At 39.7% G+C, this 16,751-nt stretch overlaps 2 protein-coding genes across 6 annotated transcripts in view; one reads left to right on the top strand and one right to left on the bottom strand.

Moving 5' to 3' along the window:
• The window catches only part of PUM2 (pumilio RNA binding family member 2), a 112,657-nt gene that overhangs the window by 93,363 nt on the left and 2,543 nt on the right, over positions 1-16,751 (bottom strand). The gene's annotated exons all lie outside the window — the stretch shown is intronic.
• Positions 7,943-8,504, top strand: LOC108543046 (mitochondrial import receptor subunit TOM5 homolog). The gene has a single exon (XM_017893377.1). The coding sequence runs from the start codon at positions 8,155-8,157 to the stop codon at positions 8,308-8,310; it is 156 nt and encodes a 51-aa protein (XP_017748866.1). The 5' UTR covers positions 7,943-8,154; the 3' UTR covers positions 8,311-8,504.

Here is a 16,751-nt window from a genome sequence, read left to right as displayed (position 1 = left end):
AAAAAAAAAAAAAAAAAAAAAAAAAAAAAAAAAAAGTTAGAATTTGGACATAAATTTAGTGACTTTATCCAAATGATTAAATCTTAGGGAGGAAAGATCTTTTCCAACAAGCAATAGAACCTACTAGCAACTGGTTATATACTATTTCACTGTTTATTTGAAAAAAATGTATTTAGGAGTTATGGTACCATGTACTGCTTGGGGTATAAATTCTATCTTCAAATTTTTTTTGGTCTGCATTATTAAGGCTCAAATCTCCTATATTATTTTCTTTAATAAATAATTAGAACTTACCAAGACAGAAAACATATGACAGAAACTTTTCTTTGGGCAAGACCCAGTGTAATCTTATATTTGAATTAAAAAGTCATTTTTGAGGTTATGACTGTTTCTTAGCAAAAGAAAAGAAATGACAGTGTCTTATTTTGCTCATTCTAAACTTTAACAATATTAGCTAATTTTTTTATAGGCAGATTATTACTAATGATGTTAGGAAAAATAGGTGAAGTACTCAAATAACAACTTGATTTAGCTCAGTGATAGTTTTCCTATTTACTAGTGCATAATCCAAAAAGTCAACAACTGAGCACAGTGCCTCATGCCTGTAATCCTAACACATTATGAGGCTATAGTGGGAGGATCGCTTGAGGCCAGGAATTCAAGACCATCCTTGGCAACATAGGGAGGCCTATCTCTACAAAAAAATCAAAAAATTAGTTGGGCATTATGGTGCACACCTGTGGTCTCAGTTACCCGGGAGGCTGAGATGAAAGGATCGCTTGAGCCCGGGAGGTTGAAGCTGCAGTGAGCCATAAAACAACAACAACAACAACGAAACAAAAGCCAAAAAATTGATAAATAGCTTGTGTAAAGAACCAAAAAAATGCATTAATATAGGACATTTACATCATTAAAAGTTATCTGTTTTGGCTGGGCAGGATGGTTCATGCCTGTAATCTCAGCACTTTGGGAGGTCAATATAGAAAAATCGCTTGAGCTCAGGAGTTCAAGACCACTCCTTGCAACACAGTGAGACCCTGAGATATGGTTTGGATCTGTGTCCCCACCCAAATCTCATGTCAAAATGTAAACCCCAGTGTTGGGCGTGGGGCCTACTGGAAGGTGACTAGATCATGGTGGCGGAGTTCTCATGAATGGATTATTGCCATCCCCTCGGTGCTATTCTTGTGATAGTTTTTCTAAGATCCAGTTGTATAAAAAGTATGTATCCTCCTGTTCCAGTCACGTAAGAGGTGCCTGCTTTTGCTTCACCTTCTGTCATGATTCTAAGTTTCCTGAGGTCTCCCCAGAAGTAGAAGCCACTATGCTTTATGTACAGCCTGTAGAACCATGAGACAATTAAACCTCTTTTCTTTACAAATTACCCAGTCTCCCAAAAAAATTTTTTAAATTAAAAATATTATTTATTCCTGGATATCTGGTCCAACTTCTTACCATACACCTACCATTAAAAATAGGTGGGGAGGCCGGGCACGGTGGCTCAAGCCTGTAATCCCAGCACTTTGGGAGGCCGAGACGGGCGGATCACGAGGTCAGGAGATCGAGACCATCCTGGCTATCCCAGTGAAACCCCGTCTCTACTAAAAATACAAAAAACTAGCCGGGCGAGGTGGCAGGTGCCTGTAGTCCCAGCTACTTGGGAGGCTGAGGCAGGAGAATGGCGTGAACCCGGGAGGCGGAGCTTGCAGTGAGCTGAGATCCGGCCACTGCACTCCAGCCTGGGCGACAGAGCAAGACTCCGTCTCAAAAAAAAAAAAAAAAAATTGGTGGGGAAAGCATTTGGAGATACAACATATGGTATTAAACCACTCTACCGCCACATGGTGCTAATCACACTTTTATAATCTTATAATTATAAATTAACGTCATAGTAGAAATTAACCTCTGGGGTGAAAGGGATTAGTGGCTGTCTTAGCTATGTCAAATGTTCAACATTTAATGAATGAAAAAAACATATTTTATGCAATGTGAATTTCGATCATAAAATCAATTAGTATCTGGATAGTGACTATTTACATGTCTTCATATATTAATATACAATGCTCATTTTAACATAATGACAATGAACAAGGCTTTCCCTTAGACTTTTTGTACTGCTGAAGACATTTACCAACACAAAATGACTAATGATTGCAACTTCACATGGGCACTACTTCTCCAAGTCTGTCATCTACAGGCTGGAGACTGTATCTTCCTTTTGCATTAATTACAAAGACAACAAAATTACATAAAAACCTAGTTGAGTCACAAATAAGTCAATACACAGAGTGACTTAAGCTTCTTAGGACACATTCTTCGTAATCATCCTCCTTGGACTGCTTTTTTTTGGGGGGGGGGGGGACAAAGTCTCATTCTATCACCCAAGCTGGAGTACAGTGGTGCATCCTCAGCAATCACAGCTCTCTGCATCCTCTCACCTCAGTCTCCGGGAGTATCTGGGACTAAAGGTGCACGCCACCACGCCTGGCTAATTTTTGTATTTTTTGTAGAGACAGGGATCTCCCTATGTTGCCTAGGCTGATCTCAAACTCCTGGGCTCCAGCAGTCCTCCTGCCTCAGTCCCTCAAATTGTTAGGATTAAAGGTGTGAGCTACTGCACCCAGCTGGACTGATTTTAAAGAACATAATCGCTGAACATTAGTGGTATCTACGGCAAACAAACAAGTGCTGAATTCCTAAAGAGTACTTTCTTCTGCTTAGCAAATTAAATCACTTTATTGCAAATCTGCCAACAAAATTTTTTTGTTTAGCAACGCCTTTTCTCATTCACATGACAAAAGTAAATCTAAATTCAGGTTTAGGTATTTGTAGCAGACCATTAGCCTTCAAAGATTTAACAAAGTTTCTACTATTCACACCAACTCTCGGTAATTTCTTATTTTTCTGAGGGCATAAATTGAATCATACAGTTTTTTAGTGATGATGAACAAGTCACTTAGCTAGTGGATCAACCAAGAGCTACATCAACAGTCTGTTTTCTAGTTTGTCCAAATACTTTCATGGGGGAGTTACCTCTGCTTGCTTTACCAGCAAGGCAAAAAATTCTATAACAAAGAATAGTATTACTGACTCAACTATAATAAGAAAAAGTCAAGTTTTATGTTTTGAATGAAATTTGGCATAAAAATTAGTGTTGTCAACGTACAGACTTACAGAAATAAAAAATCTCCTTCCAAGACCCTATTAGCTCAAAGCTCAAATCTTTTAATTAAATGTTTTATTCCAACCTCATCATTTAGACAAATCTACGTATGTGCAAATATAAGACTTCTGTTCCATTAAAATTCTCTGAAAGGGGAATTACCATATATTTGGGCCTTTACAAAAGTCTCTCATCTTATAAGGCACCCTCTCAACTGACTTATTTGAAGAATCAAAATACTGCTGAAGAAAAGTTGCCTTATTTTGAAAAATATACTACTTAGAGAAGATCTACACACTAAACGGCCTCAATCTATGCTGGGTTTTGATGCTTTCGGTATTGTCTGAAAAAAGCAGGTCAAATAATTGAGATGGAAATGAAGATGACAAGCTTTAGAAAACTTTACATAACACAAAAAGTGTTTTTTTTTTTTTTTTTTAAGGCAGGGTCTCACTATCGCCAAGGCTGGAGTGCAGTGGCATTGATCATGGCTCACTACAGCCTTGAACTTCTGGGCTCAAGTGATCCTTCTACTCAGTATCCTAAGGAGCTGGGACTACAAGTGCATACCACTATGTCCAACTAATTTTTGCATTTTTTGTAGAGACAGGGTTTTGCTATGTTGCCCAGGCTGGTCTTGAACTCCTAAACTCAAGCGATCTGCACCTTGCCTTGGCCTCCCAAAATGCTAGGATTACAGGCATGAGCAAACGTGCCTGGCTTAAAAAGTGGTTCTAAAGTCAAAGATACAATTTTTTTTTGCAACAGGGTCTTGCTCTGTTGCCCAACATGGAGCACAGTGACGTAATCAGGGTTCACTGTAGCCTTGACCTCCCAGGCTCAAGGGAACCTCACATCTCAGCCTTCTGAGTAACTGGAACCACAGGTGCCACCAGTCCTGGCTAAATTTTGTGTGCATGTGTGTGTGGTACAGATGGGGTCTCACTATGTTGCCCAGGCCTATCTTGAACTCCTGAGCTCAAGTAATCCTTCCACCTCGGCCTCCCAAACTGCTGGGATTATAGGCATGGGTCACCACACCTGGCCTAGAATTCCTAAATTATTTTGTTATTTAAAATGTGACATCATCCTAATAGTGGAGTAAGACATTATATGACTCATAATGTAATATAATATGAAACAGTACCACCACATATGAAGAACTGCCTTCAAAAAACACTAAGCTTCAATCTAATATTATAATAAAACTACTGATCCAAATACATATTTATGACATAAAATTTTGAAAGGGGGGAAGCAGATTACATAGACTGTGGTATGGGACTAAATGTCAAAAAAACTGTGTAAGCCTTGTTAGAATCCTGCTTCTCACAAACCAGCTATAAAGACTTTTTTGAGAAAAATTAGAGAAACTCAAATATAGAATGAGTATTAGATAACAGTAAGGAATTCTATTAGTTACAATACTAGCAAGAGGATTGGGTTTGTTTTTTGTAAGTCCTCATCAGTAAGAGCATTTATGCTTGAAACGGCATATTGTTTGGGATTTACTCTGAAATACTCCTTCAAAAAGTAAAATATGGGTATAAATAAGACTTCACACAATGTTGCATACGGATGGTAGCTATCAAGGGTTCACAATACTTACTATTCTCTCTATGTGTTTGAAAGCTTCCATAATAAAGTTTAATAAATGAAAAGGCTAGGTGGTTAGAAAAAAATAAAGTTTAATAAAATACATATAGTTGTCTGACAGAAAGCCACATAAGGCAGGTAGTATCTAAGCTGGGCCTTGAAGGTCAGTTACACAATTTGGACAAAAATTGTTTTAAAACATTTATAAACTGCAATTTTATAAAGGGGGTTACTCTCCTTGAGGTTAATTCACTTAGGGTCCAAGCCTTCATATAAACTTAATTTGGCTTATTACTTCCTCAACCATACTTTTGACTAGTGTATGAAACTGTTTCCTAAAAACTTATTTCCAAATGGGTACAAATTTTAGAGATTAATTTTTAATCAGACAACCTTCCCCCAAAGAGAATAACAACAGAAATTTTATTGAGTACCCCATTTTATGCCACAAATTGTACCAGGCACATTATATATAATTCTCACTACAATCCAGCAAAGTAGATACTGTATCATTACTTTGCCAATTTCCCTACCCTAAAAAGCTATTAAAATGGTAGAGAACATAATGCTACCAAAACTCCAAAGCCCATGCTCTTTCCCATACCAACCAAGCATAAGCCATCACTTAAGCTAATGCCAATTACACTACTCTCCAAAAGCCGTGGCGGCTCATGCCTGTAATCCCAGCACTTTAGGAGGCTGAGGCAGGTGGATCACCTGAGCTCAGAAATTCGACACTAGCCTGGCCAACATGGTAAAATCCCGTCTCTACTAAAAATACAAAAAATTAGCCGGGTGGGGTGGTGTGTGCCTGTAATCTCAGCTACTTGATAGGCTGAGGCAAGAGAATCGCCTGAATCCAGGAGGCGAAGGTTGCAGTGAGCCGAGATTGCGCTACTGCACTCCAGCCTGGGTGACAGAGCAAGACTCCGTCTCAAAAACAAAACAAAACAAAACAAAAACACCTGGACAACTCTTTACCATTTATACCTTCATGTGCAAATCCCACAAATCCCTCAAAGTTTGGCTCAAATGCAGCTTTCCCTAAAACTGACCCCAAACAATCTTTCTCTTAATTCACAGGGAATTTAACTGGTATGTTGCCGTATTACTAATACATCTTGCCCATTAAATTTTAAAACTTCTCTAAATCATAACTAGGAAAGAAAAAAATCCCACACAATCTCATCAACTGTTCTGGTTATGCTAGTGTTCCACGAAATGTTCCTAGTTACGAGGGAGGTCAAAAGGAATACTAAGAATATAGTAATAGGGAAGGGAAATGATATAATACAAATATTCCAGGTTATTACATGAAAAGGGAAAGTGAAAACCAATCTCTGCTCCTATCATCCTAGTTTTGTAAAAACAGGATGCAAGCATATATGGACTGAGTCACACGTAACCATTAATAATGGTCACACCTAGAAAAAGGATATGCATGATTTTTACATTACATTTCATAGTTCTTAACTCCTAGAATGTTTTCCACACACTAGTTATAACTTTAGAAATACTTAAAATATATACATGAAAAAATCACAGCACATTTATATAGTTCTTATAGTCATGTTAACTTGGAAATCAATGGCTTTATATATGGTAGCACCCAAATATTCAATAAATTAATAATATGCCACATCTAAACACTAAAAAATGAGTGATTTCTATAGCTTATTAAAAAAAAAAGTGTTTACTATAATGTATGAGCAAGACTAGACTTTTCCTAAAATAAATACACTTACATACAGGATATGTATTATGACTTGCAAATAAATTACAGTAGTTACGTAATTCTGCATGCAAGGTGGTACATGTCTGTAATCTCAGCTACTTGGGACACTGAGATGGGAAGAATCACTTGAGACCAGGAGGTGGAAAATGACCAAGGTTAACTCGTCTCAAAAAAAAAAAAAGTACAATAAAATATCTAAACTAAGCATCACTTAAAAGAAAATATTTTCAATTTTCATTTTAGTCTTGTTTGTAAGCTTCCAACCTATTTTAGAATATAAAAGAATTTACGTGTACACTCAATACCCACTACAGTAAATACCATTAGCCTTACTTTTATGACACCAGGTTCTTAAAAGCAAAGCCCAGTTTGTAGACATAAATATTCTCTCACCAACTGATTTAAAAGAAAAAAGAGGGCGGGCGCGGTGGCTCAAGCCTGTAATCCCAGCACTTTGGGAGGCCGAGACGGGTGGATCACGAGGTCAGGAGATCGAGACCATCCTGGCTAACACGGTGAAACCCCGTCTCTACTAAAAAAAATACAAACAATCTATCCAGGCGAGGTGGCGGGTGCCTGTAGTCCCAGATACTCCGGAGGCTGAGGCAGGAGAATGGCGTAAACCCGGGAGGCGGAGCTTGCAGTGAGCTGAGATCTGGCCACTGCACTCCAGCCTGGGCGACAGAGCGAGAATCCGTCTCAAAAAAAAAAGAAAAAAGAAAAGCAGGCCGGACGTGGTGGCTCATGCCTATAAGTCCAGCACTTTGAGAGGCCAAGGCAGGCGGACCACCTGAGGTCAGGAGTTCAAGTCCAGCCTAGCAGACATGGTGAAACCCTGTCTAGTAAAAATATAAAAATTAAGCCAAGTGTAGGGGCACACACCTGTAATTCCAGCCTCTCGGGAGGCTGAAGCAGGAGAACACCTGAACATGAAAGGTGGAGGTTACAGTGAGTCGAGATCGTGTCACTGTACTCCAGCCTGGGCAACAAGCGAAACTCTATCTCAAAAAATAATAAATAAAAGAAAAGCACAGGATAAGTATTTACAAATGTCATTTCATCTAGGTTAGTTCTATCCTACTCTTGATAAATTCCTCAATGTAAAAAAACAAAAAAATAGGCCGGGCGCGGTGGCTCAAGCCTGTAATCCCAGCACTTTGGGAGGCCGAGACGGGCGGATCACGAGGAGTTCGAGACTATCCTGGCTAACACGGTGAAACCCCGTCTCTACTAAAAAATACAAAAAGCTAGCCGGGCGAGGTGGCTGGCGCCTGTAGTCCCAGCTACTCGGGAGGCTGAGGCAGGAGAATGGCGTAAACCCGGGAGGCGGAGCTTGCAGTGAGCTGAGATCCGGCCACTGCAGTCCAGCTGGGCGACAGAGCGAGACTCCGTCTCCAAAAAAAAATTAAAAAATAAAAAATAAAATAAAATAAAACAGGGCCAACTAAATCATACGTTTAATTTAAAGTCAATATATTTGACAGTATGCTGTGATAAACATGATTTATGTATTTCTAACTTTCAAAGTATTTTAGTATTGTCCTTTGCTTTGTAATGTATTCTTTAACACGTTAGGGAAGGAAGAAGTGAACTGGTTAAAAAAAAAAAATCTGGGGAAGAGGAGAGCGCGGCATCTGGAAACTGCAAAGTCAGAGCCGCGATGTTCCGGTTTGAGGGCCTCGCGCCGAAGCTGGACCTGCAGGAGATGAAACGAAAGATGCGCGAGGATGTGATCTCCTCCATACGGAACTTTCTCATCTACGTGGCCCTGCTGCGAGTCACTCCATTTATCTTAAAGAAATTGGACAGCATATGAAGACTGGACATCTCATATGAATGCACGATATGAAGAGCCTGGTTACAGTTTCGACTCCTCTCTGCAAGTGAATAGGCCCAGAAAGGTGTAAGAGACTCTTTGAATGGACATAAAATTCTGCTTGTTAAGAACAAGTTTGGCTCTGGTAACTGACGTTCAAAGCTAAAATTTAAAACTATTTGGGAAGTATGAAACGATACCATGATCTGGTGTACCCTTATCCCTGTGACATTTCACCTCTGACAATACTGGTATAATTGTAAATAATATCAAACTCCATTTTCTAGCAAGTATTGAGGGAGCTGTGTCTGAAATGGCACTGTCTTGTCAGTCATTTCTGTTTACCTTTTCTGCCCAGAGTGTATTTGTGAAGAGTCTCTTAATAGTTATGTTTGATATAACTCATAATAGTATGTTTCAACACACATCCACAACGACTCTTAAGCACAGGATCATTAGTCTATGTTTTTAATAAACATATCGATTAAGAAAAAAAAAATCTGTCATTACTCCTCTCATCCAAAAATATTGTTGATATGAATTCAGAAAATACCAATGGAGGTGAAAATATGCCAGTTCTATAGAATGCTGCATTTCACTCCAACAGCAATGTAAGATAGGATTAATCACAAAAGAAAGCTATCTCTTTGGTGCCAAAGTTTAACTACCTGGGTAAAATACACAATGGTAAGATGTGGAATGGATCAGAGTTCCATCTTTCTCAGTACATATATGGTGAGGACCTGATAATCGACTCCCAGAAGATTAAATGCACTAACAGATGTACTCTGGAAACTCTTCATGTACCCCTCAGGGATAGGAGCACCCCAATTTTGAGATCACTAGTTCTCAAACACTTACAACACACATCAGAGTCCAGGTAGGAGGATTTTATAAACTACAGTTGCTCAGGTCCCACCTGCCAAAGGCTGGCTTGAATTAGTCTGGGCGGCAAAACAGGCAAATTTTATTAGTATTTTTTAAGCTCTCCAGGTGATGCTTCCCCTGTGCAGATAGGGTTGAAACATTCATACATCACCATATGGCTAAGGAATGTATCCACAAACACCCTAGAAGTTTCCCAATTAAAAAATTTTGTTAGTATCAATCATCATGGTGTAACAGAAATCAGAATCAAAAGACCTAGCACGGCCGGGCGCGGTGGCTCAAGCCTGTAATCCCAGCATTTGGTGAGGCCGAGACGGCGGATCACGAGGTCAGGGAGATCGATCCAATCCTGGCTAACACAGTGAAACCCGTCTCTACTAAAAAAAAAAAAAAAACTACCGGGCCGAGTGGCGGGGCTGTAGTCCCAGCTAACTCGGAGCCTGAGGCAGGAGAATGGCGTAAACCCGGGAGGCCGACCCTTGCAGTGAGCTGAGATCTGGCCACTGCACTCAGTCCGGCGCCGACAGAGCGAGAACGCCCGTCCTCAAAAAAAAAAAAAAAATAAAGACCTAGCATACAGTTCCAGGTTGGCCACTGACTAGCTAAATGAACTTGATCTCATTTGTCTGTTTGCAAATGGAAACAACAATGCCTCCCTCTTAGGGCTGTTGCAAAGATTGAGGTAACACATGAAATTGAAATGCAAGTGCTTTCTAGAGAATTAATGACACATCAAAGTGAACTTTTATTTGTTTAAAACCAATATAAAATTCTCTGGACTGGGCACAGTGGCTCATGCCTGTAATCCCAACACTTCGGTTGGCCAAGGCGGGAGGACTGCTTGAGTCCAGGATACCAGCCTAGGCAACACAGTGGGGGCCACAGCTCTTACCTGCGCACCACCCACTCCCCATCCCCGCAAAAAAAAAAATATTTTGACCCAGAAGTTTCTCTTTTAGAAATTTACCTTAGACAAACATCACCAACACAAATGAATTAACTATATAAAGATATTTACTGCAGCACCACTTACATGGTAGTACAAAATTTAAAAAATAAGCTAAACTCAACAACAGAAAAAAGTTAAAACAATAAGCCATTACAAAAATTACAAGTAATTAAAGTTATATGTAAAATGTCCATGATATTAAGTAAAAATACCAAGTTGCCTAATGTGTATCATATGATCCCATTTCTGTTCAAAGAAGGAGTGGGGCAATGTATGACTATGTATGTTTGTGGGAAGTATGAAAAAATAACCACCTCACTCAACTTTGGTAAAGGAGAAGGTACTGTTGGCTTTATCTTTGTATTTCTCCATGTTGTTAAGACTTACTGAAGTTAGCAAAATAAATTTATTAATGTCCTATATAAATATAGCTTAACTGCATTACAGTTTGGAAACTATCAAAGTACAAAAGTTATTGTGTTACTTTTTGTTCCTATTAGTATTAGGCTGAAAGTCCAACAAATGAAGACTTGTCTCACATGGCTATCTTAGTAATTTTCAATTGTTACATGCTATCAATTAGAATTAATACCTCACCAAGGAAAAACAACTTAAGAGATGTTAACTAGAAGCCTGGCACAGTTGCTCAAGCCTGTAATCCCAGCACTTTGGGAGGCCAAGACGGGTGGATCACTTGAGGTCATGACTTCGAGACCAGCCTGGCCAACATGGTGAAAGGCCATCTCTACTAAAATACAAAAATTAGCTAGGTGTGGTGGCAGGCACCTGCGATCCCAGCTACTAGGGAGGCTGAGGCAGGAGAATCGCTTAAACCCAGGAGGTGGTGGTTGTAGTGAGCGGAGATTGCGCCACTAAACTCCAGCCTGGGCAACAGGGCGAGACTCCGTCTCAAAACAAAACAAAACAAAAAAACAAGAAAAGAAAAGAAATGTTAACTAAATTGTAACAGAACTAAAGGAAGAAATCTGAATGCATGGTCTGAGACAACTGGAGAAGACAATTTTAAGAAGTAGACTTTAATGCAGTTTCTTTAGAATTTTCCTAAGTATGCTCCTTATTCACTAACTCAGTGTTCTCAGAAATAAGTGGTCCCTTGTCCAATACATTTCAGGTATGCTGCTCAGTAGCACCTACCTGTGCTCTTTTGCAAGCTCTGAGTACGTGTTCAATCTTTCCTTCCTTCTGTTACTGGCTCCAAGAAATTCTACAATTAAAACTTTTAACCTTAACCCAGTATTACCATAACTTTTCTATAAATGTTAACACAAATACATTTTATGTAGTGTTTCTAGTAATTTCCAAGACAACTTAAAGAAAAATGAATGTGAGGTATGAAATATATTCAATTTTCTCATAAGACTGGGTAGAACAGAGATTTAATTTTTGTCTAGGAACACCCTAACTTATGGTTAAAAGCTTTAAAATATATTTAGTTTATTACAACTTATGAATAGTCTAAGAAATATATATGAATTGGATAAATCTTTGAAGTAAAAGGAATCATTTAGGTGATTAGTATGAATTCTGGTTTTTAAAGTTCCTCAAGTAATCAAGAAAAGCTTTGAACTGGTTAACTTTAAAGTGAGATGAAATGACCAAGCCAATTTCCTAGAGATAGTTAAGTTTTAAAAAGGCAAGTAGTTACATCAAAAACACCACCAAACATCTAGGTAGAAATGTATGAAGAGAAACCAAATCTGTGTTAGTTTCAAGGATTAAGTATTAAATCATATATATATTTATAGACAGGGTCTTACTCTGTCACCCAGGCTAGAGTGCAGTGGTTCCATCACAGCCTCCGAACCTGGGCTCAAGCAATCCTCCTGCCTCAACCTCTAGGGTTACAGTAGTGCCACACTATGCCCAGCTAAATTATATATTTTTAAAAGGGTCTATGCTTAAAAAAAAATCTTCAGTATAATTTAAATAAAACTTACTTCATTTACTTAAGCAAATGTTTGGAAGATGGCAGACTACCTTAAAGGAAATACACAAAATAACAAAAAAATTAGCTGGGCATATTGGTACATGCCTGTGGTCCCAGCTACTGAAGAGGCTGAGTTGGGAGGATCACTAGAGCCAGGGAGGTCAAGGCTGCAGTGAGTCATGTTCACACCACTGCACTCCAGCCTGGGTGACAGAGACCTTGCCTCAAAAAAAAAAAAAAAGAAAAGAAAAAAAAAGTTTCTAAATAAAAATAACTAAATAATTTATTAAATAAAATAGCAAATAAACTAGTAAGTTTAATGCTAACTAGTTGTGCTAGTAATTGTACAAACAGTGAGTATGTACAATTCTCATTATCCAGAGAAAGAAGTCATACCAACCCCTTGGATGCAACCTTATTCTTAACACTAAGCTTTAAAAGAAATTTCTGTTGGGCATGGTGGCTTGGACCTATAATCCTAGCATTTTAGGAGGCCAAGGCAGGAGGATTGCTTGAGTCCAGGAATTCAAGACCACCTGGGGCAACAAATTCAAGACTAGCCAAGGCAACATTGCGAGACCTTGTATCTACAAATAATACAAAAATAACTAGTTGCATATGATGTTGTGCGCCTGTAGTCCCAGCTCCTCAGGAGGCTGAAGTGAGAGAACCGCCTGAGACTGGGCAGTTTAGGCTGCAGTGAGCAGTGACTTCGCCACTGCACTCCAGCCTCGGCAACAGAGTGAGACACCCGCCCTCACCCCAGTCTCAAAGCAAAAAAAAAAAAAAAAAAAAAAAAGGGCAATTTCTTAAGTGAAGCATTATTGAGGCAACAGAATTGTAACAGAAAATATCTTCAACATTCCCGTTAACAGATACAAGGTTTCATAGTCTTATTTTGTTTTTTATTTTATTTTGTTTTTTGAGACACGGTCTCACTCTGTTGCCCACGCTGGAGTGCAGTGGCTCAATCTTGGCTCACTGCAATCTCTGCCTCTTGGGATCAAGAGATCCTTGTGCCTCAGCCTCCCAAGTAGCTGGGACTCCAGACTGCAGCCACCATGCCCAGCTAATTTTTACATTTCTTGTAGAGATGGGGTTTCACCACGTTGCCCAGGCTGGTCTCAAACTCCTGAGCTCAAGCAATATACCTGCCACGGCCTCCCAGTGTTAGGTGCCCAGCCTCATAGTCTTTCTTATAGTCAGTTCCTCAAGGAAAAGTCAAATACCTAACTCCTAATATAATCCAGGAAAACTACACAGTAATTCTCTAAGGCTTTCCAAGGACAGCATGATTGCCTAAATCATCCTAAATTACAATGCTGGACTGTCCATATCAGATAAAGGACTTCAATCTGGTGGGTTTCTACCTATCTCTCCTTTGTCATCCTCCTCCCTATAACTGCACCTTAAGCTCTGCCATTCCCCCTATCAGGATTACTACAGCTATTAATCCCTCTGGCCGAATGCCACTTCACCCATCTCGGGACTAAATTTACTTCTATAATATTTTAAGATTCCACTTTACCTCTTGTGAAAAGTTTTTCCGGTTCCTGCAGTCTCTACCTACATGTGTCCACAGCACTTTTTTGGGGGGGAAGGGGGGAGACAGGGCCTCTGTCGCCCAGCCTGGAGTGCAGTGGCACGATCACAACTCCCTGCAGCCTCAATCTCCTGGATTCAAGTGACCCTCCCACCTCAGCCTCCCAAATAGCTTGGACTATAAGTGTGTGCCACCGTGCCAGACTAATTTTTAAATTTTTTGTAGAGACAAGGTCTCCCTATGCTGGCCAGGCTGTTCTTGAATTCCTGGACTCAAGTGATCGTCCCGCCTCAGTCTCTCAAAGTGTTGAGATTACAGGCATGGACCACTGTGCCCACACCATAGCACTTTTATAATACCACCTCAGTGGCAGGCTAGCATGCTACACTGTAATCACAATTATAATCCTCTTTCTCTCTACTTTCCTATAAAGGCCTTAAAAACAAGGACCACATATCACCATTATCACCAACACCTAAGGACAGTGTGGCACGATATGTCTGCAACTCTCAAAAAAAAAAAAAAAAAAAAAGTGGGGGCAGGGCACAGTGGCTCACGCCTGTAATCCCAGCACTTTGGGAGAACAAGGCGGGTGGATCACTTGAGGTCAGGAGTTCAAGACCAGCCTGGTCAACATAGTGAAACCCTGTCTCTATTAAAAACACAAAAATCAGCCAGGTATGGTGGTGGGCGCCTGTAATCCCAGCTTCTTGGTAGGCTGAGGCAGCAGAATTGGTTGAACCTGGGTGGCTGAGGTTGCAGTGAGCAGAGATCGCGCCATTGCACCCCAGTCTGGGCAAGAGCGAAACTCTGCCTCAAAAAAAAAAAATTGTGCAGGTTTCTGGTAGTCTAGCTTGATGAAAAGACAACATTTTAATATTCAGACTACAAATGGACTGAATGTCCATACTCCATGAATATTTTCTCAACCACGATTCTGAAAGAACTGGCAAACAATTTACCTTTAGCAAGTGCCAAGAGCACTCCTATTTTTGCTAGTGTAGGATGCACATAATTTAGATACTAAAACGAGGGCACCGGCCGGGCGCGGTGGCTCAAGCCTGTAATCCCAGCACTTTGGGAGGCCGAGATGGGCGGATCACGAGGTCAGGAGATCGAGACCATCCTGGCTAACACGGTGAAACCCCGTCTCTACTAAAAAATACAAAAAACTAGCCGGGCGAGGTGGCGGGCGCCTGTAGTCCCAGCTACTTGGGAGGCTGAGGCAGGAGAATGGCGTGAACCCGGGAGGCGGAGCTTGCAGTGAGCTGAGATCCGGCCACTGCACTCCAGCCTGGGCGACAGAGCGAGACTTCGTCTCAAAATAAAATAAAATAAAACGAGGGCACCTAAGACTCTTCTTTGGATAAAAATAAATTACACTTCCATGGAAAGGTGATCCAAGAAAACACCTATAGACAAAACCTGGAGCCATTATCCTCTCAACTTCAAAACATAATTATGTTCATGTTGAATTGGTTTTAAAGATTCAAGTTTTATCACAGATAACTGAATGCTTTTGCATGTAATTATGCTAGAAGTACTGATAAGCTACTATGGAGATGTTTTAATAAATTAACTTAAAAATGACGTGGTCATCAAAATGGAAGATACAAGCAGTTCCCATCTGTATACATTTTTGGTATTTATAAAATCATACAATACAATCCACATTTTTTTCTTCCTACAGTTTGCTTCATTTGACTGCCTAATAAAGACCTATACTTAGGGGCACTCTGCCTCTAACACTCATTTGCCTTCTTTAACGTCTGAATGCATAAGACCAATTGCATCTTTCTCTCACTGATCTTAACTTTTTCAGAAACTGACTAAAGTCAGGGATCACCACTTTGAGATCCAGAACTTGTCACTCTTGTCATAAGATGGCTACTACAATAAAATAGATCAAAGAGCTATCCTCAAACCAGGTTCCCTCCATTAATGTATTTTTCCCCACAACTAAAAAAAATGTATATAATCCTTCCCTACTGCCCTGCCATGACCACACTGTATGTGTGTTGGCAATCAGCTGCAGGTTCCATTTCCCGGGGCAGTGTTGACTAGGTGGTTTTGAGTACAGTTTCATAGCCAATTGCACCAGGTCCCTTCCAGGAAACATTTTAGGGCGCTACTGTGGTCCCAACATATTTAGCTCCAAGTAGGTGATGACTACTTTTTTTTTCCTGTCCCATTTGCAGTCAATCAAACCATCTAACAATTCAATTACCTCCCTTCATGCTACTTCTTTTTTTGCACTTGCCAGCTACAGAGATATTCATACAAGGTGTGTACATTTGGATATTTCCCAGTACTCTATTCTAAAATCTTTTATTCCTCCACAAGAGAATAGTGAGAGAGAAAGAAGTGAAAATCTACAACACGCAACCTGAAAATGGATGGGATTCAGTAGCTAAACTTGCAGAATAGAGCTTATTAACGAAACTATGCTTTTGCCAACATGCTTAAATAAACAATCTTTTAAAATTCTTTAAAGCACTTAAGAATATAAAAGGAACCAAGCAAAGGTCAAACAAAACTTTTAATACTTGTGTTTAATTAGGCATGCCTTGATTTTCATTTAAAAGATAAATCTCTTTATCTTTGTTATTTGAAGAAAAAGTCACTAAGGAAAAAAAAAACACTAACATGTCTCTAAACATAATGCTACATGAAACTCAAAAAGCATTTATCATGCACCTACCTAATAATTCTATACAGCGTTTCACTCGCTGGAAAAGCTTGAAAACAGAAAACTTTTTCAACTACAAAAGCAATTAAGTTTTAAATAAAACTGTCTCCTGTCTACATTGCCAAATATAAAATCACTATTAAAATATTAGCTCCTAAATCATAGGGTTTGAGGAAACCTTTTTCCACACCAGAATTCAGAACTGACTGAAAGACACAGTAGCTGGACTTGTGCTAATCCAAAGATTTCCTTTACTACCGATAAAGTCATAGTGGAGGCATAATTTAGACCTAGGCCAAGAGGGCGTCCTAACAACACACTCCATAATCATTCTAACCCAGTCACAAGTAGCGCTGGACAACTACCGTCCTCTGGAAATGGGGAGTCTAACTTTGGTAGTCTCATGAAAAAGAGAGGGGGGGGG

Source organism: Rhinopithecus bieti, unplaced genomic scaffold, assembly GCF_001698545.2.
Source record: "Rhinopithecus bieti isolate Rb0 unplaced genomic scaffold, ASM169854v2 scaffold_23816, whole genome shotgun sequence".
Classification (NCBI taxonomy): Eukaryota; Metazoa; Chordata; class Mammalia; order Primates; family Cercopithecidae; genus Rhinopithecus; species Rhinopithecus bieti.
This window is presented reverse-complemented; position numbering and strand designations above follow the sequence as displayed.

Bases quoted from the DNA above. Each gene is read 5' to 3' on its own strand.
- LOC108543046 (XM_017893377.1), top strand. From the start codon at position 8,155: ATGTTCCGGTTTGAGGGCCTCGCGCCGAAGCTGGACCTGCAGGAGATG.